The sequence below is a fragment of the Trachymyrmex cornetzi genome, unplaced genomic scaffold (assembly GCF_001594075.2).
Source record: "Trachymyrmex cornetzi isolate Tcor2-1 unplaced genomic scaffold, Tcor1.1 scaffold56, whole genome shotgun sequence".
Taxonomy (NCBI): Eukaryota; Metazoa; Arthropoda; class Insecta; order Hymenoptera; family Formicidae; genus Trachymyrmex; species Trachymyrmex cornetzi.
The window spans coordinates 1,877,014-1,902,419 of record NW_017299871.1 but is presented as its reverse complement, the minus strand read 5'-3'; the positions used below and the strand labels follow the sequence as shown (position 1 = coordinate 1,902,419).

Genomic DNA, 25,406 nt, shown 5'->3' with positions numbered 1-25,406 from the left:
AGAATGATATATATTATATAATATAATGTAAAAACTAAATCAAAGATGTCGCCACTATTATCGAAATTGGAATTAAAAAAGTCTGTACTATCGACCTTGATTGAGTTGGGTAATCGGTTTAGCATCCCCTTAATACTTACGCCTATCAGATTGATTGATGTCGATAATTCAATCGTCTTAACGCCGGCTTGATAATAATTTGTTATTATGGAAGTTGTATCTAATTTGTTGATATTTTTAATCTTGTAATAGCTTATGCCCAAAGGTATCTGAGTGCCTCTAAGCTGTTCTATTGTATTTGGATGTATGGGGCTACAATTAATCGTTTTAATAAATTGTTGTACGATCTTGATCGCAGCAGGCGGAGTCATATTTCCTTGCACGAGACATTGAATGTATAGAGATTTAGTAAAGGATTTCACAAAGTCTTGAAAATCTTTTAAAGTGATATCCTGTAGAGTAGTATGCATATCAATGTATGAATGATGGACGAGTTTCAGTATCGATAATATCATGTCGCTGCAAACAAGAGTAAAGATATTATTGATTAGCAGAAAAGTAACAAGATATAATTTATTTTAAAATATCAATCATTATAATTAATATGTATTGTTAATCAGTTATTTTATTTATGTGAGAATTTTGTAATTGTGATATTGTTTGATATAATAAACAGTCAGTAGTCAGTACCTGATGAAAACATTAGGTTTCATAATTGTGTTTGTATACATTACACTTTGTTGACTTTTGATATCTTCAAATATGTCCTTTGTAATTGAATATTGCACCATGCCTTGTGCAAAAATAGTCGCTAACTGCTGCAATATAAATATAATTATATATCTTGAAGTTGTATTTATAACTCCAAAACACACTTTGAATATATACTTACTGGCAGAGTTTCATTAGGACCGCTTATTCTTAATGTATAACCATTCTCAGTGACATCGATATGATATTCAAACCCAGCCAGTAATGCTGGATATAATTCTTTGGAGGATAGCTGTAGTATGCAGTACATATCCATGAGAACTCCACTGAAATGTCATAACTGTTCATGTCTTTACAATAAGATGTAAATAATTATATAAGAATCATAATATTGGTAATTATAAGTTAAAAATTGGTATACGTATAATGTCAAGTACAGTAGTAGCTATTATAATATATTATTGTTACATTTCCTATGCTACTTACTTCTTCAACGACTGAAGTTTTAGAGGTGAAATAAAATGAAAATGCATACAACATTTCGGCAAATGAAACTTAGGATCGTAGCGATACCAAATCTCCGACACAGGATTACAATATAATTTTATAGGATATTTCTCAGTTTGTTCTTTTAGTATCTGTATTAGACAAGGATTCTTGGTAAGGAGTATATTCGGTAACGGTAAAAAAAGTTCTGGTAATGGCTCGATGACTTTCCAACGTTCGATCCATTCTTTCGGAATCTCAATATCCGTATATGCTGTTTGCCAACATGGTTGAACTTTCGTTAATTCGGAATCATTAAAATCTTTGGAGTAAATCATAACATTTGCCATCTCAGGGGCCAAATAATTCAAACATTTTTGTATAACTTCTGCATTATAATTTGAATTAAGCTTGTCTCCTGTTAAATAAGCCTTCGGCGGATAGAAATGCATATTCTTAGATAATTGTTTTACAGTAGAGATTGGTTCTTCGTCGTAATTAGCAAATCTAAAAAAACTTTCAAGAATAAGTGATGTTCCACAAATATGTTGTTATTCTTTCTCTTCAATCATCTTAAATACATATATATGTTTCTAAAATTACTTTACCTAAAAATGTTTTTTTCACTCTCATAAATGTCATTGTAAATTGCTTTCTGCGGACCCTCTTTCTTTAGTAAATTGATAAAAGAAAATATTGCACCTAGAATATCTTCCAGATGTCTTCGCCCTTCAGTAGTGAGAAATATGTTGATGTATATTAAGCTGTACAATGAGTTTTGTTGACTCGAACAATAAATCACATTATTGTTTAATATAGGGCTCCACATCTTTTGATGTAGATAACTAGTTAAGGAACCTTTTCCTTTATATTCAAAAAGACACGGGATATATTGATGCGAATTACATTTATAAAAATCGGAGAACGAAGGTAAGGCCCACGTTATTATTAGCTGCAAAAGAGAAATTTTTTGTATATTTATTTGTATTTTTATGTTGTATAAAACTAGATTCTTTTCCATCTGCTCAAATTTTAGTCACATACTCGTGTCAAAAGTGCGACATCATTCTTAACTTTATACATTTTTCGGAAAGCGGGAGTATCAAAAGGGAGATCGTTTTTAAATTTGGAAAATTTATTTCGAGGTTTCCCGTTATTTGGCACATTATCAAAGGACGCTTCAACAAATTTTTCCATTACATCCAACGGTAGTCCCGACTATAAAAAGATGTATCATGTTATGATTTAACTTTATTTTATAAACAAAAGAACCATGAACTTTATAAGTAATGAATTATTCTAGCGTCGCAATTTTAACGAAGTTACCCGTATTGCTATCTTCATTCTGTGAGCGCTGTAGTGGCGCTCTTTAAATTTGTGCAACACATCGTACAGTTTGTCATAATCTATATTATTACGCAATTTTATTAAATGATCCTCAGAGAACTTGTTAGCTGGATGACCAGTTCGTGCTGAGGAGAAAAATAGTTGTTCGTATCTTGTCCTGCCATTATATAAGTTTTTCTGAAACTCTATATAAGCATAGCATGTCAAGACTGCAAGTTGCGAGAACAGTGTTTAAGATTACGATTTATAATACCGTTTTTAATTTCATCTAGTTGTTCCATAAATTTATGCTTCGGTATTATAGGCTCAATAAAAAAAAGACCAAAACTGCGGAGAGATAAAAACAACTTGTTTTCTTTGATATTAAAGTAAAACGTTGTATGCTCGGAGTCTACTGAAACACGATAAGTGCCACCTTGGCTATAAATATAATCTCCGAAATTATATAGCTGCAAATACATAAAAGTACGAATAAATAAATTTTCCGGTAAATTTATGTATCATCTTTTAGTACCTCTAAACGTTTATCGAATTCTCGAAAAAGCATATACTCAAAGAAATATGATATGCCTGGAAATTCTGGTGGATCGCTGAAACTTCCTACGTCCACGCATAAGCTACACGCTGCCTGTTTAATAAAATATAAGAGCATACACATCACGCGCACTACACTCAGTATTAAATGGAGTGTTGAATATAATCCACAGAATAATTGAACAGTTTGAAATTGTATCTCACATTTCGAAATAAATTTATGGAAACTTTTCTGCAATGCAGGAGATTAAATTTTTCGAATCAAAACTTCTGATAATTGATAAACACTGCTTAAATCTTGTGAAAATAAATATTTCTTTTGATTTTAAAGCTTATTGTTAATGTTAATTTTAAATACAAATTTTAAATAACAAGTTAACTAAAAAAATTAGTCAGCCATAAAATTGCGAATTAAATTGCTTTTTTTATACCTTCTTATCTTGAGAAGAGGATGTTGATAAATTTTTCTCGGATATTAGCAAAGCTTCTAAACCGTTTGGCAATCTGATGGCTCTAAATTTTAAAGATAAAATGAACAATAGTTATAGAATGACAAATTAGTAAGAATATTTTATACTTTGTCGATCATTTAAAAAATCTAAATGTATTGTAAGATTTCTTTCAAAAGATTACTATCATATTATTTCTCACGTTTAATGCAATCGAAATCGTGCTTACTGCTGAGTATTTGCTCGCGTTTTACCTATATTCCTTCTTGTCGTTCTCCGATATGTCGGGCTGGTCCAAACGTTCAACTTGGATCTTTGCACGATCCCAACTCTTCACAATTGGCATTATGGCAACGTGCAGAAAATTAGAATCGAAATTATGTCGATTTGTGAAATATGATTTGATCCGGAAAAGTCCAATGGTTTTAAGTTCTTTTCAACTTCCTTTTCAATAGACCTGACATTATTTCGATCAGCACATTAACTGAAAGATCTTCTTTCTTTGCACATATTCTCGAATAAAGGTCAGTACGGCTGATGTCTAATGTATATTATACGTAGAGGTTTTAGATGTTTATTTATTTGTATAGTAATCTAGAGGGCTGGTATTCATAGTCCGTTTGAGTTTAGAACTTAAGTCTTAAATTGTTATTTAAGTCTTATATTGTCATAACACATTCTTATAGCATTTAAAAATATTGCTAATTATTAGCATTTACCAGATAGCAAATTATATTCTGAGAATGTTCTCAGAATATAATATGCTATCTGGGTTACAGCCTTATTAGCATTTTTAAATATTGCTACTTAAAATAAGAATTACTAAGGCCCAGTTTCGCAACTGACGGTTAACTCTTAACCGAAGTTCAACTTATTCATTATCTCTTTTCAATTCTAGAATTGGAAAAAGTTGACAAATAAGTTGAACCTCGGTTAAGAGTTAACTGTGAGTTGTGAAACTGGGCCTAATTGAAATAAGAAACTGGCTGTGAATATCGATTAATCTTATTATTGTTTACTTTCCAATCAGCAGACAATGTTTTTAAAAATAATTGGTTACATCCCTCTCTTTTGATTAAAAAAACCTTTATTGTAATGTTTGAATAAACATTTTTTTAACGTTTAAGAAACGTTTGAAAAAACATTTCTGTAACGTTAAAAATATGTTTTTTAATGTTAAAATTATTTAAACAAAATTAGAAAAAATAACAATCTAGAATCTTTTTTTTAATTTATTTTTTTATCGAAAATGCCTAAAAATCTTAAATGATTAATTTTATTAATTAATTTCTGATTTTTAATTATATTTTAATTTTTTTCACTTAACCGGCCGGGTTTTGTAACTTGGGACCTCAGGGTTATGAGTCTAATACCTTATCCGTCACGCCACTTATAACTATAATATATTATCAACTATATTAGTATAAAAATTTATGAGCGTTAATATAAATTACATAAATGTATATTTTTGTTAAATTAATAATTTTTGTATCGAAGACGGTTATACTAAAGAGAAGCAATTCAACTAATTAATATAAAACAATTATATGTCAATGTTTAAAGTGTTAATATATAAATGTTCTTTTATATATAAATATTTACTAATGTTATTTTATATTTTATGTTTTTTCTTATAACTTCCGGAATAATAACGGATCTTTTCTTTTTCATGATTGCGATTTAGTAGCTATTACCAGATCCAGGTAATGTCCACGATTTTGTGGTTCTGTTCCGTACTATTAGGTGAGTTCGACAGAGACTTTGATTGCTCGTCTTCGTCTAACCCATGTAATAAGTACAGAACAGAACCACAAAATCGTAGATATTACCTACGGGATATGGTAAAAGCTAAATCATGATCATGAACGCTCTCAGGCTTCTCTCTGGACACAATATATAGCTCGAATCAATCGTTGAGTGGCGACGCCGATCGATCTCGCGTTCGCGTGCAGTGCATCGGATCAGATATTACCAGCGCCGGTCGCCCAGTTCCATCCAAGTCCGGTCGATCCACATTGGCCGACCTACGTCTCGACTGGTCTCAGTCACGTACCCGCTGATCGGCCGCGTCTCGCAGCGTCGTCTTATCGAGTTTGTGCGGTTTATCACGCACACCTCCACTTGTCCTCTCTCCCTTGTCCCTCCTCTCCTACCACTAGTTTCTCTCTCGCTCCGATCCACTCCTCGCTTTTCGCGGACGCTTTTCTGGATTCCCGCGGGTAGGGCGCGGACGCACACGAGCGCGAGCGCATACGGGTGCAAGCAAGTAGCAAGGCAAGGCGGTAAGGGCAGGGCGCGCGCCGAGGACAACGGAGCGGTGAGGCGACCAGCCAGATAAAGCGCGAGCGAGAGCCTACGAAGCTGAGTGGCGGCGCGCGCGTGCGACGTCGTGTCGTGGCGCGCGAGAGGGCTGTGCTGAGGCGACGCGCGAGAATAGCCGACTAAGCCGACGCGGAGTAGCGTGACTCGAGAGCTCCGGAGTATATACTACATGCGGCATGGAGACCCTCGAATCGAGCCGCGTTTGCCGCCTCTGCGGCCAGCACTCGGGCATCTCGATCAACATCTTCGACGAGACCGAGAATCACGTTCGGAAAATCAACGCTGTGCTGCCGATCATGGTACGTCATTATACGCTTTCTCTCTCTCTCTCTCACTCTCTCTCTCTCTCTTGTTCTCGTTCTCTCGCTCTTTCATTTTTCCTCTCTCCCTCGTGCTCTTTCCCGTTTAAGCGCGAGCCTCACACACACACACATTTGCTCCTTCCTTCGCGCCCTGACTCCTTCTCCTTTTTCCCTGTTTCTTTCTCTAGCGCTTGATCCCCTTTTACGACTTCCTTCTCCAATCGGAGGGTACGCGCCCGCGTGCCCTGCTCCTATATGCACTCTCATCGTCCTTGCATAGCGCCAAGCACACCCTTCTACCTCCCTTCTATTTGCCACCTTGTTACGAAACGCGTGATCCGTTCTCTCTATCAGCCGCGCTCTACGTGACTTTACGCGCGCTTTTTTCCGATCCTCCCCCTTCGCCTTTCCCCTTTTCGACGCTCCAATTCTTGTCCGTAACACCTGTTTCTGCAACGAAAAGAAAAGAACTTCCGCGTCCGCATGTCGCGTTGGCAAAGGAGAATAGAATACCGCTATTTTCGCGGAGGTGAGCGAAGGGTCGGACGGGGGTACCTTTTGTGCGGGCGGAGCACACGTCGACCACGTGCGAGAGACATCGCGGTCCAGCGGGGTTCGCCACGAATTCTCAATCTCTTTTCTTTTTTTTTTTTTGTAAAATCATCTATTTGCAAAAAGTGAGGTTATCGCCGATTTTGCGCGCGAAATGAATGTACTCCAAAATGTCGAGAGCGCGGATTACATTGCATAATTCAAAGCGCGAGAGAGGGAGAGGCTTGAAATGGGTTTCATAAGTTCCTCGCGACGTTCATCGCGATGTTTTTTTTTTTTGGCACAGATTTTCGCATCGATAATCTTTTGGATTTTTTTTATGTTTAGATGAATTTGAAAATTTCTTGTTTTTACAGCACTCTTTTATTTTTCTACTTTTTAAACGTGGATTCGGTTTTTTCTCTTCTTTTGTGCGATAGAAGTGAAAATATAAAAATCATAGAATTTTTGAAATACGCGTAATTAATGCATTTATCGTATTAATCTCTTGCAGAAATTTAATTCAGGAAGGTGATTGTAATTACTTAAATATTGAATAACGTTTTAAATACTCAATAAAGTTTTAATGCTCTAAATAAGTAATTAATCGCTACTTTTTAGTATTAAATCGGATGTCTGTAAGAAATATATATATGTATAAATATAAAGGAATATGTTGTCAGCGAATCTTTCGATAGATGTTTAGATCATTTTAACATTTTTTTTAATTAATCCAAGAGAAGAACTTTTTCTGGGAATTGTTAAGTGACTTAATAATTTTGGAGTAAATTATACATTAATTGTAATAAATGTGTGAAAGTATAATAAGAATAATAAGAACAATAATAATTGATAATAATCTGTAGTAGTACAATAAATGTGAAGATGTATATAAAAGAATATTTGTCCCATGGATAAAATCATAAGAAATAACAGTTTTTACAACCTAACAAATTATTAGTACATCATTTTTGAGACTCGTCTTTATTTAAACTCGAAATCAGTAAATCAATTTATTTTCAGTTTAAGTAACATTAAATTTAAATAATATTATTTCCTATATTATTCGAAAGACGATCTTGAGATATGATATCTTCCAACAATCAGTTTATTAACATATATGATGCTATTATATACGTACATGATAAAAAGGGATAAATATTTCGAAACCTCGATAGGAAAATGGATTTTAATATTGTCGTTTCGCTGAAATCCGCCGCATCTTATGCTTTATATTTATAGTATTGTTATATTTTTTAATATTTAAAATGTTGTAAATTGAAAAGCAGAATAGATTCTAGAAATCTGTTCTCCTATTAATCGTAAACTTTTCTAATTAAATTTGTGACTTGTTCCTAGTTATACGAAACTATTCTGAAGCAATTAGCAAGGGTAATCGGTGGTTGCGATAATGTTAATGAATGGAAGTTTCCTTGTGTGGCATGTCACTCGTCATACGCACATCTACCTCGGGCAATGACGCACACTCGTTTATTTCTCTTCTCTCTCCGTGCGACAATTCAATGTCGCGGCTATTCGGTATTTTGCCTCCTATCAATAATTGCGTAACAATCGAGGCGTTTAGTGTAACAACAGGTACACATGATTTTCAAGATATTAATCACTTAATCATCTTAATGTAATCGTGGGACAGAGTCTCTAAAATCAATATAAAATTCACTTGAAATCCCTATGTACAATCAGATAATTACATATATGTACAATCATCAGAAATCATTGTATAATATTAAATAAAATCGTTTATTCTACCAAATAATCTCATACTTAATGAACAAAATTATTTATAATCAAATGGAACTATACGAAATCAAATGAAATCATGTAATCCGTGGGATAATATTTCAGCTAGTGGCTACCCCCCGGTGATTTTTTCATTTCTTTACTTTTCAAGAATTTCGAAACGCGTAAGTCTCTTTAAGAATTTTACGTTAAATTCGACTTGAATTTAGATTAAAGTTCGACTAATTTCTTCATAAAAGATCGTAAAAGATCATGTTGAACGAACGTTGCACCCCTAGAAGACACAATATTTCTAGAATGTTATATGAATATTAAAAAGGGTGAATGATATTCATACAACATTCTAGGAATATTGTATACTTGTTATGAGAATCGAACAACTTTATCAGGCTGTTGATCCTCCGAGAAACTTGCAGCTCGCAGGTCCTTTTGATTCCGTGTTTTGCTATGCGTTCCTCAGGTGCACGAGATGGATTTACTGCCGAAGCAGATGTGCCACCGGTGCAGCTACAAGTTGGAGGAATTCCACAAGTTCTACGTGGACTGCCTGAAGACGGATACGGCGCTCAAAAGTCAACTGTCGTGGATGCGGAAGGGTGGCGTTAGGGAGAAAGTTGGCGTGCCGATGGTGCATATCGAGAACATGAAGGAGATCAAAGCGGAGCCGCTCGATTACGACGTGTACGAGCTGGAGCCGTTGGTGGAGAACATCGACTACATTAACTCGATGAACTCGGTGACGTTCCCGGCCGGCAGTATTCACAACGGGTTGACGTACACGACATTCTCTCGATGTTGCTGTGATAAGAAGAATCAGAACAGATCGAGAAGAACAACAGCGGAACTCTGTCAGAATTATCAAGGACAAATGAATAGATGCGGTAAAATCACGAATGTCTCGCAGAAGAGGACTTTCGAGGACGTTGCACGGTTCAAGCCGATTAAGCGAAATCTCTTTACGCAGTCAGTATTCCCAGATTGTCCGCAGAATCGTCTGCAACATGTCGAGAACACTGTCGGAAATGTACGAGATCATCTGGTCACAAATACGAGTACCAAAAATGACGTAGCCACTCCGGAAACGCGGAACCATTGTCACGGCGGACTCGGAACGCTTCCTAAGAATCAAGTAGCCAGGAGCACAATAGTGCGAAACCTAAGACCCAGGAAGAATCTGAATTACGCGCAGGATAAAAGCAAAATATCGAATGTCAATCCGAGACCATCTACATTGACCAAGTCAAATGTTTCTGAGGCGACATCCTCTCCGAACTTTGGACTGATGCGGCAGATCAAGGTTGAGTTGATAAATGAGTTCGAAGGACGCAGCTTAAGGCCGAGGAGGAATGTTGTGGATTATCAGGAGCCAAAGATGAAGAAGGTTTCGGAGTCTCGCACGAAGAAGCGCAAATTGGACGAGAAAAGCTCAAAGAACGGTAGAACGTCGAACACTCTGAATTTCAAGATAAAGCAAGAAGCTCAAGACGATTTGGAGAATACGATGCTCAGTGAAACAACCAATGCGACGCCACGATTACCAAGCAAGTTTGTCACTTTACCCGCGAAGATTCAAGCAATGACGAGTGATAATGGCATCAGTCTGCGAGATGACTATCTCAAGTCGCGATTTCGGGGTCAGTTTCAGTTGGCCGAACGAAATTCACTTTCCAACATTATGAGGAATAAGCTGGCGAAGACAAAGAGGACGTATCAGTTTCCCAGGGCACACTGTTCGCCAAAGTATCTGAGAAGTCAGGATGTTTATCTGAGGAACGGTAAATCAAAGAACACGGAGTGGTCAGTGAAGAAACTGCAGACGAGAAAGTTGATAAACACGATCAAGAAGAACGCAAAAAAATCACCGATGTTGAAGTTATCCGAAAATATCAAGCATTATTGCGAATCGTGCAACGTCAAATTTATAAACAAAGAATTATTCAGACTGCATGCGTGTTACTACGATTGATCTTTCGCGACAAGCACGAAATTAACGAGCTGTCTGAGAATCGTTCGAAGAATTAAGATGCCTTCTGGATATCTCTGCTAACGGTTAAAAAAGATTAGGACACTTCGCGATGAAGTGTAAAAGATGCATAAATAATTAGAAGAAATCTTCACGATTGTATGATGTATGTATCTTTCATGTACGTATATTTCAATTTGTTTCTAATTTTTTTTTTGTATATTTCGCTCATATACAATGGAAAAGGCTTTTCTAAATTTGAACACCTAAGAATAACGAGTCGATAATTCATAAAACGTGCCTATCCCTAAAAAATTTGACCAAGTTTTTTGCAATATTGACACTAGTTATCTGATTATTGACTCTCTTTTTTTTTCTTGATGAGATAGATTGTCTGTTAAAATTATTAAATGCAAGAGTAAATACAGAAAATTCTGTATGTATATAATATACTTTATTTAGTATTACACATTGTATCTTTACGGTATCATTTATTGCGTAAGCGATATGGATATATAATGTGTATTATATATTATGTATTATATATTATATATATATATACACGTACATTATATATATTATTATATATATCTGTATGTACACTTAGATCTTCTTTATTGACTTAAGTAATTATAACAATTGTTACGCTTAAGACTTTAAGTAGAAATTCACAAGTCGCCTTCAAAGAAACAATTGTACGAATATAGAGATAGAGTAGAGATATATTTTATGAGAGACAAGAGAGGTATATATACTAGCTATATGTCGATATTCTCGATGAATTCATGTGATATATGTATGAAAATAATGACCGATCTTCTGAAGAACTCCATATTATGTAAGTCAACGGATGTAATAATCGAAAATTCATCTTTCTACCGTTACATCGGAATTTTATATATTAATATTTATAATCTCCTACTTATCTACATGTTTTGACGATTGTTCCAAATTACATTACGCAAAAAGACTTATAGACATATATGTTTACTATACTGGCGGTACACATTCAAATAATTTGTATCCGATTTGTATATTAATCTGTATTGGACATACGCAGTGAACATAACGGATTTATTAAATAATTAATTGCAACTCTATTTTTCTAGCGTTGTTATCACTGTCATCATTGACGATTAAATTGAATAATATGTTATATTAAATCTTATTCATCACGGTTATCGATATTAAGGCCCAGTTTCACAACTGACGGTTAACTCTTAACCGAGGTTCAACTTATTCATTATCTCTTTTCAATTCTAGAATTGGAAAAAAATGAGAAATAAGTTGAACCTCGGTTAAGAGTTAACTGTGAATTATGAAACTGGGCCTTACTGCATAAGTTTATGCAGTTCTTTATTGTTGCAAAGTGTTTCTCCGAATTATCTATCCGTCGATACACAAATAAAGAAATAGTTACTGTTAATGGGTAGATACATCTTTCTCATATCATTTAACAGATTAATAAATGTTATATATAATTATGTATATGTATATACATGTAAATTATGCAATTATGAGATTACCATCCTATTTCCGTCGTTTTTCTCTTCTTAAAAACTCTACATGTAATATAATATATATAATATTAAATAATAGAAACAGTGTCATATAAAATGGACTCGGCAAATTAAACAGTAATAAAATATTTAAAAAAAACTCTAATTTCTAATTTTCTAATTACGTCTCGTAACAATTGCGACTTTATAATTTTTACTCTCTAACGAAATAAAATATTTTATAATATGACATGATATATAATCCTTTTTTTTAAATATCGGTAGTATGTAAAAGGGAATCCCCCCTCCTTCCATCGTTTTGTCCGTCGCTGTGCGATCGCAGCGTTGTGGCAACCGAACGAATTACAGGTAACAAACAAACAAAAAGTATGGCAGGTGTCAAGTTCGTGAAGAATGACCGGTTCTACACGGCGGATTGACTTGATCTAATTACGGCCGAGGGAAGGCGAGATGTCTTCAGACGCTAGGAAACCGCCGCGAATCGAAGACGTGAGTTTCGCACGCTGTTATTCACCCGCGATTCGCGCGCTTAACCTAAACTCGTCTCCGAATTGTTGACCCTTCTATAAGATTTTCAAACGTATAACTTATTCTTTTGCTAAATGAAACAAATGAGAGTTTTGTATATCGAATCTGCTTCTTTTAGTTAATTTCTACGGAGGATGACACTTTGGGATCCTCTATAAGTCTAAGCGTCGGAGAAAACTCAGTTCGCATTAAAGAGAAACCTAAAACTACCAAAGAAGTCGAACAATTGTCGATTGATAAAAAAGAAGGGCCGGATAAGTGGTGGTTGAAGAGACCTGAGACACGTTTAGGTGTTCTGAGTGCTAAGAATGCAGATGCAAAGTCAAAGCAGTCTCCTACTCCTTTGTCGGATGCCAGCTCCTCTATGAAAGAGTTTCTCGAGAAAGAGAGGATGTGCAAGGTAATTGTTCAAAACACAAGTAATATTGATGCTACAACAAAACATTTCCTTTATTAAGAGCGATATTTTTAATTGTGTTTGTTCTCTATCATGTGTGTTGGTTCAAATAATTTTTGTTAACTTTATTTAATTTTTTAGACAATATCCAAAAGCGAAGGAGAAGTGAAAGACAAGGATGACACATTATGCGACATACTCGCATCTGCGGCTTTTGATAAATATCCATCAGATTTTGAAAGTAAGTTTTTCTATAAAGCCAGAGCTTTCTAAATTAATGTTGTGTTTGATTAATTTGTTTTGTCTCACACATATAGATGCCACTGACGAAGATATCGGTAGTTTATTGGAGGAAATGAGCAAGATTGCGGGGGCATTAAGTCCAAATTCGTGTCCTGAACGTACAAAGTCTGGCGGTTCTAATAAGAATCTCACGGAAGAAAAGTCTGTAGAAGAATTATTAGAAGAAGCTGAGGAGCTAGTCAGAAAAAATTGTAATACTCTGTCAAAAAGTATATCGAAATCTGATACTCTAGTGCCAGAAAATCAAGATGAAAGTTTAAGCAGAGTGAGACAATTAGAAGCTGACATTTTTCAATTAATAGAGGAAGAAGTGCATAAAGAATCGGAAAAAATAAAAAGGAGTCCAAAAAACGAGAGAAAACGGGAGAATAGTCCCGGATTCGAGATTGTTTATGAAAGTCTGAATAATTTGAAGCCACCGAAAACGCTGGAACTTCAAAGAAAAAAGTTCGAGGAACAGAAAGTCGAAATATCAAGCAGTTCCGATTTGGACGACCCAATTGAGAGGCATTCCAAGTCCGAGGAACTGAAGAGCGCGAAGAAAATTGAAATGGAGAAGGAGAATCTGCAGAAAGAGATCACGGACGTGGATAAGGATTTTTTCGAGGATTTGTTGAGAAGATCAAAGGAGAAGGCAGAGGGCAGAATGTCCGCCAGTTCCAGTTTCGGACAGGAAGATTTCTCGCATTTCTTGAAACTGCTTCAAGGACAAAATACAGACAAAGAGCTAGAATCAAAAGAGCCTAATGCGATGTACGATCTCTTTTTAAAATCTACTAATGGTGAAGTAGTATCGACTAAGGAAAATCATTTAGCTAGTGGCAAGACCCCAGAATTCCCAGAAAAAGAATTTTCTGAAATATTAGAAAAGGAATTACCGATCATTAATGGTGTAAACATGGATCATGAAATTAATGAGAGCGATTCTAGTGTGAGCGAAGAACGGCATAAAGGGACACGGAATCCTTTGTCAAGTGGGAAAACATTCTTAAAGCAGTCTAACAATGAATCCAAGAAGACTGCATCGGAAATTATAGAGAAAGAAGGCAATAAAAATGCAACAGAAACCAGTAAAAAGACAATTAATTCTGAAAATGAGTTATTTACAGTAGGATTGACGCCGAGATTGGAATTATTTGCGGATGCAATACCCAAACTTATGGCTGAAAAGATGAGTGAAAGTATCGTGAAGGAGAACACAGAGATAGCAGAGAAAGCAGATTTGGCGAACAAAGAATCTGCTTGTTCAGAAACGAAGGTTGATACGAAAGGGGAAGATTCAGCCGTCAACGTATCGAAGACTTCGAAGATGCATTATCAAGAAGTACCTGATCATAGCGTTTCGAGTAAAGCAATAGATGTACCTAAAACCGACCGCGTTGTTAGTGCACCAAGCAATAAGCAATCGAAAAAAGAGATAAGATTTTGCAAGTCTAAAAGCTACGATCTCTTATGCCAGCCTCCCTTAAAATCATCCTTCGAAAATATCAGGGTTAACAAAGCATTGGATGTGTCTAAGAAACCTGTAAACGCAGTTTCCAGAAAGTCATCGGCAAAGCCGAAAGTGCAATCCCGATCAATTCCCAAAGTCGCACCGAAACCTAACTCATCCTCAAGATCAAAACTGGGTTCCGTTAAAGTTGGATCTACACCCAGTTTACCAGCTGCGTGCAAAGGATCCCAAATAAAATCGCCCGATAGTTACAGAAAAAATTTTATGGCCGCCGGAGATTCGAAACAGATTCCAATAAAACGTGATTGGGAGATGTTGTGTCGTGAGGAGAGACACAAGAACGCACTGTTGAAACAACAGTTGGAGACCGAGGCAAAGCTGTACAAGAGTCAAATTGAGGATATGCGTTCGTCTTTTGAAGGAGAATTGTTTGCTTTAAAGAAACAGAATATAATCTTGAAGGCAAGAGTTGACGAGCTCTCTCTGAGCGAAAGACGCGCAGAAATTCCTATCAAGAACGACATGAAGATTACTCTTCTAGAACAGGAACTGGAAAAGCAGGAAAGCCTGATCCGCGCTTATGAAACCGAGAACAAGAAACTGATGCTAGATACGAAACGTATGCAAGAGGAATTGAAAAATTTGCAGTCTAAGCAGAAGAGTACGGTATCGAAAACAAACGATACGCAACAGTTTGCTGATCGGGTGAAGGATCTCCAGGAGGAGACGTTGAAGTTGAACTTCGAGGTATCCGAGCTGAAGGAAAAGAATGCCGATTTCTTGCTAAAGAACGACGATCTAATTCAACAGAACAGTTTGCTCACGGACGAATTGGACATGTTTAAGGAGCAGCTGAAAGTGAAAAATAACTTTATTACGGATCGGTTGCAAGTGATGACTACCACAGAGTTAGAACTTAAAAAACAAATAGAGGATCTAACTATCAAATTGAGTTCTAAGTCGGAGCAGTTGCGTGTGACTAAACAGGAGCTAGAGAGGTTTCAGCAGGACGTACTGCCCTTGGAGAAGGAACTGCTGGACCTCAGAGTTAGAGAAGAGAATATTCACGAGAAATTACGGATAAGCAAAAGTCATGTCGAGCGTGAGAAGCAGCTGACTCAGAGACTCAAGGATCAGGTTATTCTGGACAACAAGAAAGTCATGGACCTGAACAGACAAGTACGCGAGTTGGAGCGTATACTCAAGAGAAAGAATCCTGACTCGGTTTCGGCTCTCATACTGACCGCCAACTCGGAGCAGGAGAAGATCGGTTCCGAGAAGATAAAGCTTCTGGAGCAGAGAATAGCAAGTCTCGAAAACGAGATTAAAAACAAAGAGGATATCGCGCAGCAAAATCTTGTGGACTTGCAGAAAAAGTTCTCCGATATGAAGGAGAAATATGCAGTACAGGTGATGGAGTTAAAGGCGAAACTGTTGGAAGCAACCGTGAAAGAACACAAGTTGTACAATGACATGTTCACGCAAACGACGGTGAAGTACGTCGAGAGCAAGAGCATAGAGAATAACAAGAAAGACGACAAAGCTTCCACCATGGAAGATAAGAAGGATCAGAAAACGATAAAGGCTGGACCGAAATCTCAAAATCCTAAGGAAGACGCGCATCTCATTGCCACTATAAGAGGCCTGAAATTGGAGATTGCGAACAAAGACAAAACGGTCTCGAAGATAACCAAGGAATATCAGGAGCTTCAGAAGACGAATCGAAGATTGCAGAAGGAGCGGGAGAAATTGCTGAACGATCGTAGGAGCTTCAGGAGTATGGATTTCGATAAAGCGTTCCGAGGAATGAAGAATGGCGAAGGAAATGATCAGAATTCGAATGTTTATCAGAACGGGCACGTTTCTGAGAGGTTGTCGTCATCGACACCAAAGTTGTACGATCCAGTGCAGTACACGGAGAACGGCAAGAACGGGGTTATCAAGAAATTGACAAACGAAAATGATATTCTGAAGGAGGAACTGAGCAAAATGAACAAGGACTTCATGACGCTGAAGACCAAGAGGCTGCATGATTTGAATCTCTTGCAGGAGGAACATGAGCGAGAGATGGCCACTCTTGTGAAAGAGTACAGCGTTAAGATCGGTGATTCTAAAGCGGTAAAGTTGCAGGTTTGTAACGCTTGGCGAGCACTTGGCCTGTTCCTTATTTTATTTATTGCACCAGGAAACCTAGTAGTTTTTAATAATATATCTCTACTTCGCTTATTTGAGTAGAACAAGCCTCTGCTTCGCTTATCAACATATATCTATCATGGCTAGGAATTTTTACTATTATACCATTTTTATTATTAATAGAGTCAGATTAATACTCAGGGAGCAATTATATCGAACTTAAAAGAACAAGTTGAAAAGTTCAGAGACTACAAGGAGCAGGTGATTATGTTGAAGGCTGAAAGAGAGCACTTGGAGAATAAAGTGAAGACACTGACCGAGAAAGTCAAATACTTATCAACGCCGGTATGTGAAAAACAGTCGATTAAGACGATTTCTTTAAGATGGCCACGACAGATGATATTTCTGTTTCAGGGAACAGAACAGTTGCAGTTATTGCAGGACAAGATCACAATCCTCCAGCAACGGCATGAAAGCAGAGAGATGACTTTGCAAACGTTAATTCGCAATTTACTGAGGAATCGAACGCAGTGCAAAGACTGTAAAAACGAAAAGGGTAAAAATCGACAGCTCTGCTTCTTTCGGCAGGAGATCGATCATATCTTAGGAATGTTACAAGAGATCACTAACGTCCATTGATCTCACTGAATCAAGAAATCGTCTCTAAATAGTCACAACGCATTTGATGGTTATCGGTTTATCATCGAATATTGTGATAATTTTTACAAGAATAAGATTCGCGATATAGTTTAAATAATTCGAAAGAGGCATTAAATACTTTAGGTATCGAAACATAGATACATAAACGCGTTCATTCGCGACACTCAGCCAAAACATTTAGTCGATACTCCTATCGACTCTTCCATAACTGATGAGAACTATGCGCAATCTTCTTTCTTGCGTCCGTGATACCGTTCTTTCTGCGAAGTCGTTCATCAGTACAGAATTCGCAAAGGATTCGGTAGGCTCGGATCACTGCCAAAGAGAAAAACGCTACTGCGTAACATTACCATTAATATCTATAATAACGAACATATGATTGAATTACAAACTTTTCCAATCTCTTTCCGTCGCCAATTTTCTTGCCACTTGCGCGCAATGTCTCGGAACACTGCCCGCTGTTAGTATAATCTATTTTATTGAATCAAAATCATTTTTAGACTAAGTCATATATATTTTTAGGAATAGATTTTTTTATTTATTTATTTTTATTTATTGACTATTATATTATATAAAAAAAGGCATGGCTGCTTGCAACGTTTCTCCAAATTGATGTTGCTAGTGTTGCTACAGTTTTTGTTTTCTTATAATAAATTGTATAGCACATGACAATTGGACGGAGGAAAAAGAAAAAATAGATATATGAAAATATCTTCGTAAGAATTTCTTCCAAAGTTAAATAATATCTAGTTTTTTACGGATAATTTTTTCGAAACTTTGCTGTATATATAGGCGTTAAGAGATAAATCGCTATATTTATTTCGAATAATACTCTACGTTGGTTTATTCGCGATCAACGAAGTCGAATCGTCCGACTATATCATGTATATCGTATCGTAAGTACTCTTAGTTTATTACTGTTGCCAAGCCTAGTTGATAATTCATGAAATTTAGCCTTGTTTGTATGCGTAATAGACGCAAGCACACCGCACAAATCGATGTGATCGAGATCTAAGGATGAGTAATCAGCAACAAAGAATATGCCTATCTTTCATATTTTCAACACAAAATCTGCAGACTCTTGGAGACAATTATCTTCCTGAGACTCGGTTACATCGAAGTATACACAATCACACTCTTTTTCTAAATAGATTTAAGCTTATCACATGTAATGTACAAAATTCAAAATTATAACTTTAATAAATTTAATCTTTTCGCCGAAGGTTCGATATTTTCCTTGGCGATAATATAACGCAAGTTAAAAAATCACTTTAATTAATATTTTCCTGTACTTGTTGAGTAAATTAAAATCTGAAAACCTTATATATGTGTATATACACATATATATACATATATACATGTAATTTTTTTAAATAGTAAAAAATATTGAAAGGTTTTTCGAAAAATTATTTCAAGGTATTTAACTACGACTGCAACTATTTTATTTTCGCACAAAATATATCTTCTTAGATATACACATTTCTACAGGACATATATGAGCTGTACATTAATCTACATTAATCTACATTCTGATTATTTTTGGATACATTACACATATTGCAACGTAATATCTTAATTCATAAAATAATAAGATCGATAGAAGCAGAGGTCCAGAGGATAGCGATTTTCAGTGCCGTTGTTCACAATAGCCGATTACATTTTATGATTTTACTTTACCAAATTATGAAGCGCTGGGCATGTTGGATTATGTTGCTGCTGTAAAAATATTACAACATATGTTAAGAATCCTATTTTATTCATGTCACTTTTAAAATTATTTTTTTTTATTATTGATAATCTTTTTTGAGAATATAATTTTTTATAGCCTATGCCAAATTATAAGAAAATTATAACATTTATAGTTTGCGCTCTAAAGAATTCCAGTAATTTTAATAGCTTACCCAAGGGAAGATTTTTTTCCATTATAGAGGGAAAATCCATAAACAGTACATAATGCCACAATGAGAGCTTGCCTCATAAGATCGTAAGCCATAGGATACTTGAAAAATTCGTAGCCCTTTATTAAGTTAGGAACAATTTTTGCTCTGACTCTCACATTTCTTTCAATGTGTGCGTCCTCCAAGTTTCGTTCCCATTTTGCAAATAATCGTTCATTATCCACGGTTCTAGTAAGTGTTCTCTCAGCAGACAATCTTCGTTGTTCGCGATTTTGTTCAGGTACACGGGTGACTCGGCGAAGAGAAGAGAGTCGCGATGAGTCCTCGATGTTCCTCGCTGATCTCTGACGCAAGTGTCTGATGGACTCTCTTTCACGAAACTCAACGGGTCGATTCTCGACTGATTGAACCATTCGGCGCTCTGCGAAACGTCTGATTTCGCGTCGCGTTTCTGATGAACGTAGTGCCCGGTTCTCGAGAGATGCTGTTTTAGAACTTGCTTTGCGCTCCATTGGAAGCATCGAATTTCGCAATTCGGAGTTCCGTTCCACGCGCCGATCCTGCATCTTTGATTTTTCACTTGACCTTGAGTTGTCGTCGATCCTTCGTTCTGAAGACCTTCGAGAATCGAGAGTAGATCGCTTTTCCAGGATTCTTCCTCGAGAAACTCGCGATTCCAGGCTTCGTTCCGACCGTCGGTCTGCTAGCCTGGATCCTTCGCGTAATTTCAAATTGTCGATCCTTCGTTCTAAAGATCTTCGAGAATCGAAAGTAGATCGCCGTTCTAGGATTCTTCCGCGAGAAACTCGTGCTTCTGGACTCTGTTCTGAACGTCGATCTGCTAGTCTAAATTCTTCGCGCGATATAGAATTGTCGTCGATTCTTCGTTCCGGAGATTTTCGAGAATTAAGAATTGATCGCTTTTCTAGGATTCTTCCGCGAGAAACTCGTGTTTCTAGGCTTCGTTCCAAACGATCTGCTAATCTAGATCCTTCACGCGATTTCAAACTGTCGTCGATTCTTCGTTCCGACGATCCTCGCGAATCGAGACGTGCTGAATCCAAAGTGATTCGTCGCTCCAAAACTCGCCTTTCCGGAACTCTTCTTTCGGACACACGTCGTTCAGCCTCGCGTGATCTCTGAGGAACGATCCTTTGTTCTTCGCGTGATCGGTACAAACGATTCGTCCTTTCTCGCCGTTCCTGAGTTGAATCACGTCGTTCTGTTGTCGCAGCATCGCGCGATCTATGATTGTAATCTCTGGAGTCTCTGATCCTCGCGATTTCCCGACGATCTACCGAATTACGATCGACTAAACGGGAGGATCGTGCGAATCTTTCTCTTTGTTCCCGATTCGCGATTTCTTTGACGTCATAATGTGACCGTGCCATTCTATAATTCTCCCTGATAGCCATGTTTTCGCGCGAGTCACGTCGGCTTGCGGTCCTTTGTGAGCGATTGATCCTTTCTCGGCGCAAGTTTTCTTCGGATGAGACTCGCGACATTCGATCGACAGATTTTCGATCGCCAAAACGATTCTCTACTTTCTGGTGACCCACTATTTCGCGACGTTCCATAGATCGGTCCAATGATCTACGTCCGAAGGACGATCTGCGTTCCTCGGATCTCTCGGTGTTGGATTCAACCGATTTAACTCGTCTGCTAAGAGTTTCGCGATTGAGATTGTTGACACCTGAACGTTCCATCGATCGAGACAATGTTCGACGATCGTCAGATTTAATAAGATCTCCACGAGAATTCCTGGTAGCAACCGATAATCGCGACCTACTTTCTGGATTAGCAACGCGATCGAGTAGAACTCGGCGATTTTCCAGAGATCGTTCGCGATTTCGGCGATCCATATTATTGTTGCGATCGATATCTCCTCGTGCGAATCTTGCTGATTTCAGGAGATTTTTGTTATCCTCCCGACGATCCGATCGTTCCACGTCTCGATGTTCGATTGACACGCGACGCTCGACAGATCTACGTTCGCGTATCTCGGATCGGTAATTCGGAACACGATTTCGCGTTAGATCTCGATGTTCGCGACGATCAGAGACTAGGACTTCGCGAGATTCTTGCCGATTGATTCGTCGCTCTGGGAGTGATTGACGGTCGCGATAATCGGTCGTACGACGTTGAAGATTCAAAGTGTCTCGCCGATCCGCTGATCGATCGCGATTTTGTTGTCGCGCGATTTCGTTAAACTCCCGCCGTTCCATGGATCGCGATCGGCGATTTTCAAGCCGGGAATTTGCAGAATCGGCCAAACGTCGTTCGAAATTTTGCTCGGTAGAACGGCGACCAGTTGCTCGATTAGACAAATCCCGCGATCGAGAGACTCGAGTGGCGAGATCGAGCGAGTTCCTCGCGTCGCGGGATTGCGCGATCGTCCTAAATCGAGATTCTCGAACACGGTTAATGGATTCGTCGTTGGATATGCGACTCGTCGATCTTGAAAGTCTCTCGACTGTCCTCAGATCTCGGTTTCTAGACAATCGGTCTCTGGTTTCCTGCAAACCGCTCCTAGACAAGCGATCCAGACTCAGTGATCGAGGAAGTACGGACTTTCGAGACATAGGTGCTCTAAATTCAGATACTTTCATTTGATGATTATTAATCGCCGGTTTCATAACTGTTTCCTGTTCGGCAATCGGGCTTTTGACGAAAGGATTCAAGTTCGGACAGGCGTCCACTCTAAAAATAATTCTCGTCTATAATCTTTGCAACAAGCAATTTTTAATAAAGTGTATAAAATTCTTTGAAAAATTAAAAATATCGTAATAAAAAAACATTTATGAATTTAAAAAACATAATGCGTAATTCAAGAAGCATTTACGATTTTAAGCAAGGAAAATAATTAATTTCATACTCGTGGGGAGCTCGATGCGTGAGTTCAGGACCTGCGAGACTACCAGCATGTCCTTCTCTATCCCTGGATACCAATCCTAACGTTAGACACGCCAACGATACTATCAGAAGTCCGATGTACTGCCAGGATCGCACAGGTAGCACTACGTGGCGAGTACGCCGCATCTTGCTGCAAAATATCGTAATATTCGTACTCTTTAAATCTGAATCAATGAATAGTCACTAATTACAGTGGCATACTTGGCACTGATAATCAGTGAAGTTCAACTAAAAAAGGAAGAATGTTTGAGCATTATATAACTAAAATACTGATATTTACACGTTAATTTCAATTTTCCAATACCATATTCATTAAATTTAAGCACTAAAACAAGGTTAGTTAGATCACATAATAAAGATTAGCTAATTTAGGGATCTCACATTTAATTCATCACTGATTACCAGTGGCATATTTGGCACTGACATCAGTGATTATCCACTAATTCAGATTTAGAGAGTACCGTTCTTAATTAATTAGAGAGCAATTTTACCCCCATTCTTCATATCAAGTTAATCGAATCGAGTCTGAAATAATTAAAAACCAAAAACGAATGACACAATATTAGCTTCGGAAAGAAAATCAAAACTATTTTCTTACGTATAATATACTTGGCAATATCTTTTTCTTATTTTTCTGTTTAACAATGTTTCTCATTGAAATTTGGAGTGTAACTTTTCACGACGGATTTTGTCAATAACTGAAGAATATCGCGGTATCTCGTAACAATAAGAAGTATCATACCTGAGGAACTATGGGCTGTCGCGATCAAAGCTTCGTGAGATATTTCGAAGGGCTCTTCAAGTCTTCCCGCGAGAAGTGCTTCACGTTGGTGCTCCAGAAAGCTGCTGACGCCGGACGTCCCGAGGGTGCGGCTTTTATACTCGCAGGAGTCGCCCCGTAATTTGATAAAAGCGCAATTCGCCGCTTATCAGCGGCGGCCACATGGTGCCCCATACGCCAACGCAACAAGATCGCCGTGAACAAAGCGCGGGCGGGCAATGTTGCGAGCGAAAAGATTGGAAAACCACGATGCATTCGGTTTAACCAGGTGGAAAATTACGAACTGGGTTGTCTATGGGGTGGAGGGTGTCCTTTAAAACCATGTCGAAGCTTAATTCCAAAGGATTGAAATCGCACTCGGATAAGATCATTAAGCGAAATCTATTTCAGTCCAATAAATTCAATATTTGAGAGACGTTAAATACGTATGAACGGTACGAAAATTTATAGTAGTTAAATAATTAATTATATCTGTTTTAAAATTAATATTAAATCTGCTACAGAGAGAGAGAGAGAGAGAGAGAGAGAGAGAGAGAGTTTGTAAAATTTTTGTAATTCAACTTTTCTGTAAATCTTGTACTTCGTTGTTTGTGTAACATTTAATGTGATATAAATTTGAGTAATTTTATCAATATTTAATTCATCATGAAAATCTTGATGTGTCTAAAAATAACAAAAATAATAAAAAATAGTGGATTAATATTTAAGAAGTATATACTTCTTAAATGTTAATCCACTATTTTTACGATCTGTAGACCTGGGTTCAATACCCTACATACGCGATTTTTCCGCGTTTAAGGAGCCGAAAATTATTCCATCTGGTGATTAAGAGATCACTAGCGCCGTTCGGATCTTAATAGGATTTTATAAATGTTTATTCACATTATCTGATTTTGTGACATTATTTTTGCCTTCATTTTTTTATTTTCGAATTATGCTTAAAATTGCTAAGACAATTAAAATTTCAATGATTAATTGTTATTAATAGTGCAAAGGATTACAAGAAAATATAGTTAGTACTTTGCTTTGAATTATATAATCAACGATCAGCAGTATCAGAACGTGAAAGATTACAAGAAAAAAACTCTACACCTATCTAGTGAACGAGGGATTCTCTCAAAACGCTAAATAAATAGTATAATATTTCTATAATAATATAATGGAAATAAAACGCTAATTGTTAAAAATGGCCTAGATTTGCGCGTATTCTTCAGCATTGAAATACCACCGTCCCTTGATAATGAATTGTAACTGCCTTATAATAATAATTCTTTCATTTATTACATGCGTAATTTAATACCAAAATTCTTACGTAACCGTAACAATACAGTGAGACTCTTTAATTAGCATTTCATTTGATCCCTTCATATTTATTGTCGCTATTTTTTCCTTTTTATAAGACATACCTTATTATAACAACTAAGATCATTATGAATATTTTGCACGTTGTAACATGGAATGTTTAAATAAACTGAGAACATGTATTAGGCTTCAAAATAACAAATCAATAAAACAAAATTGAACTGCACTTTAAAAAGCCAACGTAATTGTTGAAATGTAAAATAATATCTTTTTATTATAAATTTAACAAAAAAAGTACGTATACGTTTCGACCTTTGGTTTAGGTCTTCTTCAGAGACGAATGCTGATACTTGGTATTACTTTGCTTCGTGTGACTCGTTTCTTTGTTCAGGATAGTAAAACTTACGGGAGAACTAATACGTCAACTGGTAATGTGAGTATTTTCAAAACTGAAAATTTTTTAGAATCAGATGTGATGTAAATTAAATTCGCTAAACTATATATAAAATGATAACATTCTTTTAAAAATATTTATGGACCAAAAATGTAGGACACAAGAAAAAAACGTTTTTTTTTACTATTCGGGGATTTAAAAAGAATTATTTTTTAAATTCTCTGTGCACTGGGAATATACATATATAATAATTTATGTTCTTTATTAGATGGAAAGAAGATGTAATAAAAATATATCAACAAGAATATGTTTGGAGAAAATATTTACAAACGTTTATTTTTACACAACACACGCATTACAAAATAGTAAAACGCCTTATAAATATGCATAATTAGTAATTACGTATTTACACATTATATTATATTATGTATTCTATATTTATATCTATTTATACATATATGTGTTCTTAGTGTGCCGGATCGACAAAAACTTTTTGAAAATTTTGTCGTTTCCTTGCCAGGGGAAATTGACCACCTAATACTTTAGGAATATCTTGACTTGTTTCAAGCGGTCGGTGCTCGTTTGAGAAAATCGCTCGCCTTATAAGATAAAATTACTTAAATTAATAAATTAATCAGGTTTATCTTGCAAATTTTTGTGTGTGTGTGTGTGTGTGTGTGTGTGTGTGTGTGTGTGTGTGTGTGTGTGTGTGTGTGTG

The 25,406-nt window shown here is 36.7% G+C and overlaps 4 protein-coding genes across 5 annotated transcripts in view; 2 read left to right on the top strand and 2 right to left on the bottom strand.

Moving 5' to 3' along the window:
• Window positions 1-3,292, bottom strand: part of LOC108765922 (nardilysin-like) — a 5,032-nt gene extending 1,740 nt beyond the window's left edge. Inside the window, 9 exon segments of the mRNA XM_018514820.1 lie at window positions 141-519; window positions 691-818; window positions 893-1,037; window positions 1,198-1,759; window positions 1,825-2,149; window positions 2,242-2,415; window positions 2,524-2,729; window positions 2,798-2,993; window positions 3,059-3,292. Of these exon segments, the coding sequence (XP_018370322.1) occupies window positions 141-519; window positions 691-818; window positions 893-1,037; window positions 1,198-1,759; window positions 1,825-2,149; window positions 2,242-2,415; window positions 2,524-2,729; window positions 2,798-2,993; window positions 3,059-3,202 (2,259 nt within the window). The 5' untranslated portion in view covers window positions 3,203-3,292.
• A 2,122-nt stretch (window positions 3,293-5,414) lies between these two features.
• LOC108765961 (uncharacterized) lies at window positions 5,415-10,817 on the top strand. Its single transcript, XM_018514911.1, has 2 exons — window positions 5,415-6,148; window positions 8,904-10,817. Exons 1-2 carry the CDS (start codon window positions 6,026-6,028, stop codon window positions 10,407-10,409), a joined length of 1,629 nt encoding a protein of 542 aa, XP_018370413.1. The 5' UTR covers window positions 5,415-6,025; the 3' UTR covers window positions 10,410-10,817.
• A 1,477-nt stretch (window positions 10,818-12,294) lies between these two features.
• Window positions 12,295-17,851, top strand: LOC108765958 (centrosomal protein of 162 kDa). Of its 2 annotated transcripts, none has more exons than XM_018514908.1 (6): window positions 12,295-12,415; window positions 12,573-12,854; window positions 12,993-13,092; window positions 13,169-16,725; window positions 16,924-17,085; window positions 17,155-17,851. In XM_018514908.1, the coding sequence occupies exons 1-6, from the start codon at window positions 12,377-12,379 to the stop codon at window positions 17,377-17,379; spliced, it is 4,365 nt and encodes a 1,454-aa protein (XP_018370410.1). In that variant the 5' UTR covers window positions 12,295-12,376; the 3' UTR covers window positions 17,380-17,851. The 2 variants fall into 2 exon arrangements, with proteins under 2 accessions (XP_018370410.1, XP_018370409.1); XM_018514907.1 differs by having other exon boundaries at window positions 13,169-16,737.
• Window positions 17,852-18,837: 986 nt separating this feature from the next.
• On the bottom strand, window positions 18,838-23,049 carry LOC108765959 (zinc finger CCCH domain-containing protein 13-like). The gene is made up of 4 exons (XM_018514909.1): window positions 22,954-23,049; window positions 22,174-22,341; window positions 19,302-21,998; window positions 18,838-19,116 (listed from the first exon to the last, which is right to left on the bottom strand). The coding sequence occupies exons 2-4, from the start codon at window positions 22,335-22,337 to the stop codon at window positions 19,074-19,076; spliced, it is 2,904 nt and encodes a 967-aa protein (XP_018370411.1). The 5' UTR covers window positions 22,338-22,341; window positions 22,954-23,049; the 3' UTR covers window positions 18,838-19,073.
• Between the last annotated feature and the right edge of the window lie 2,357 nt (window positions 23,050-25,406).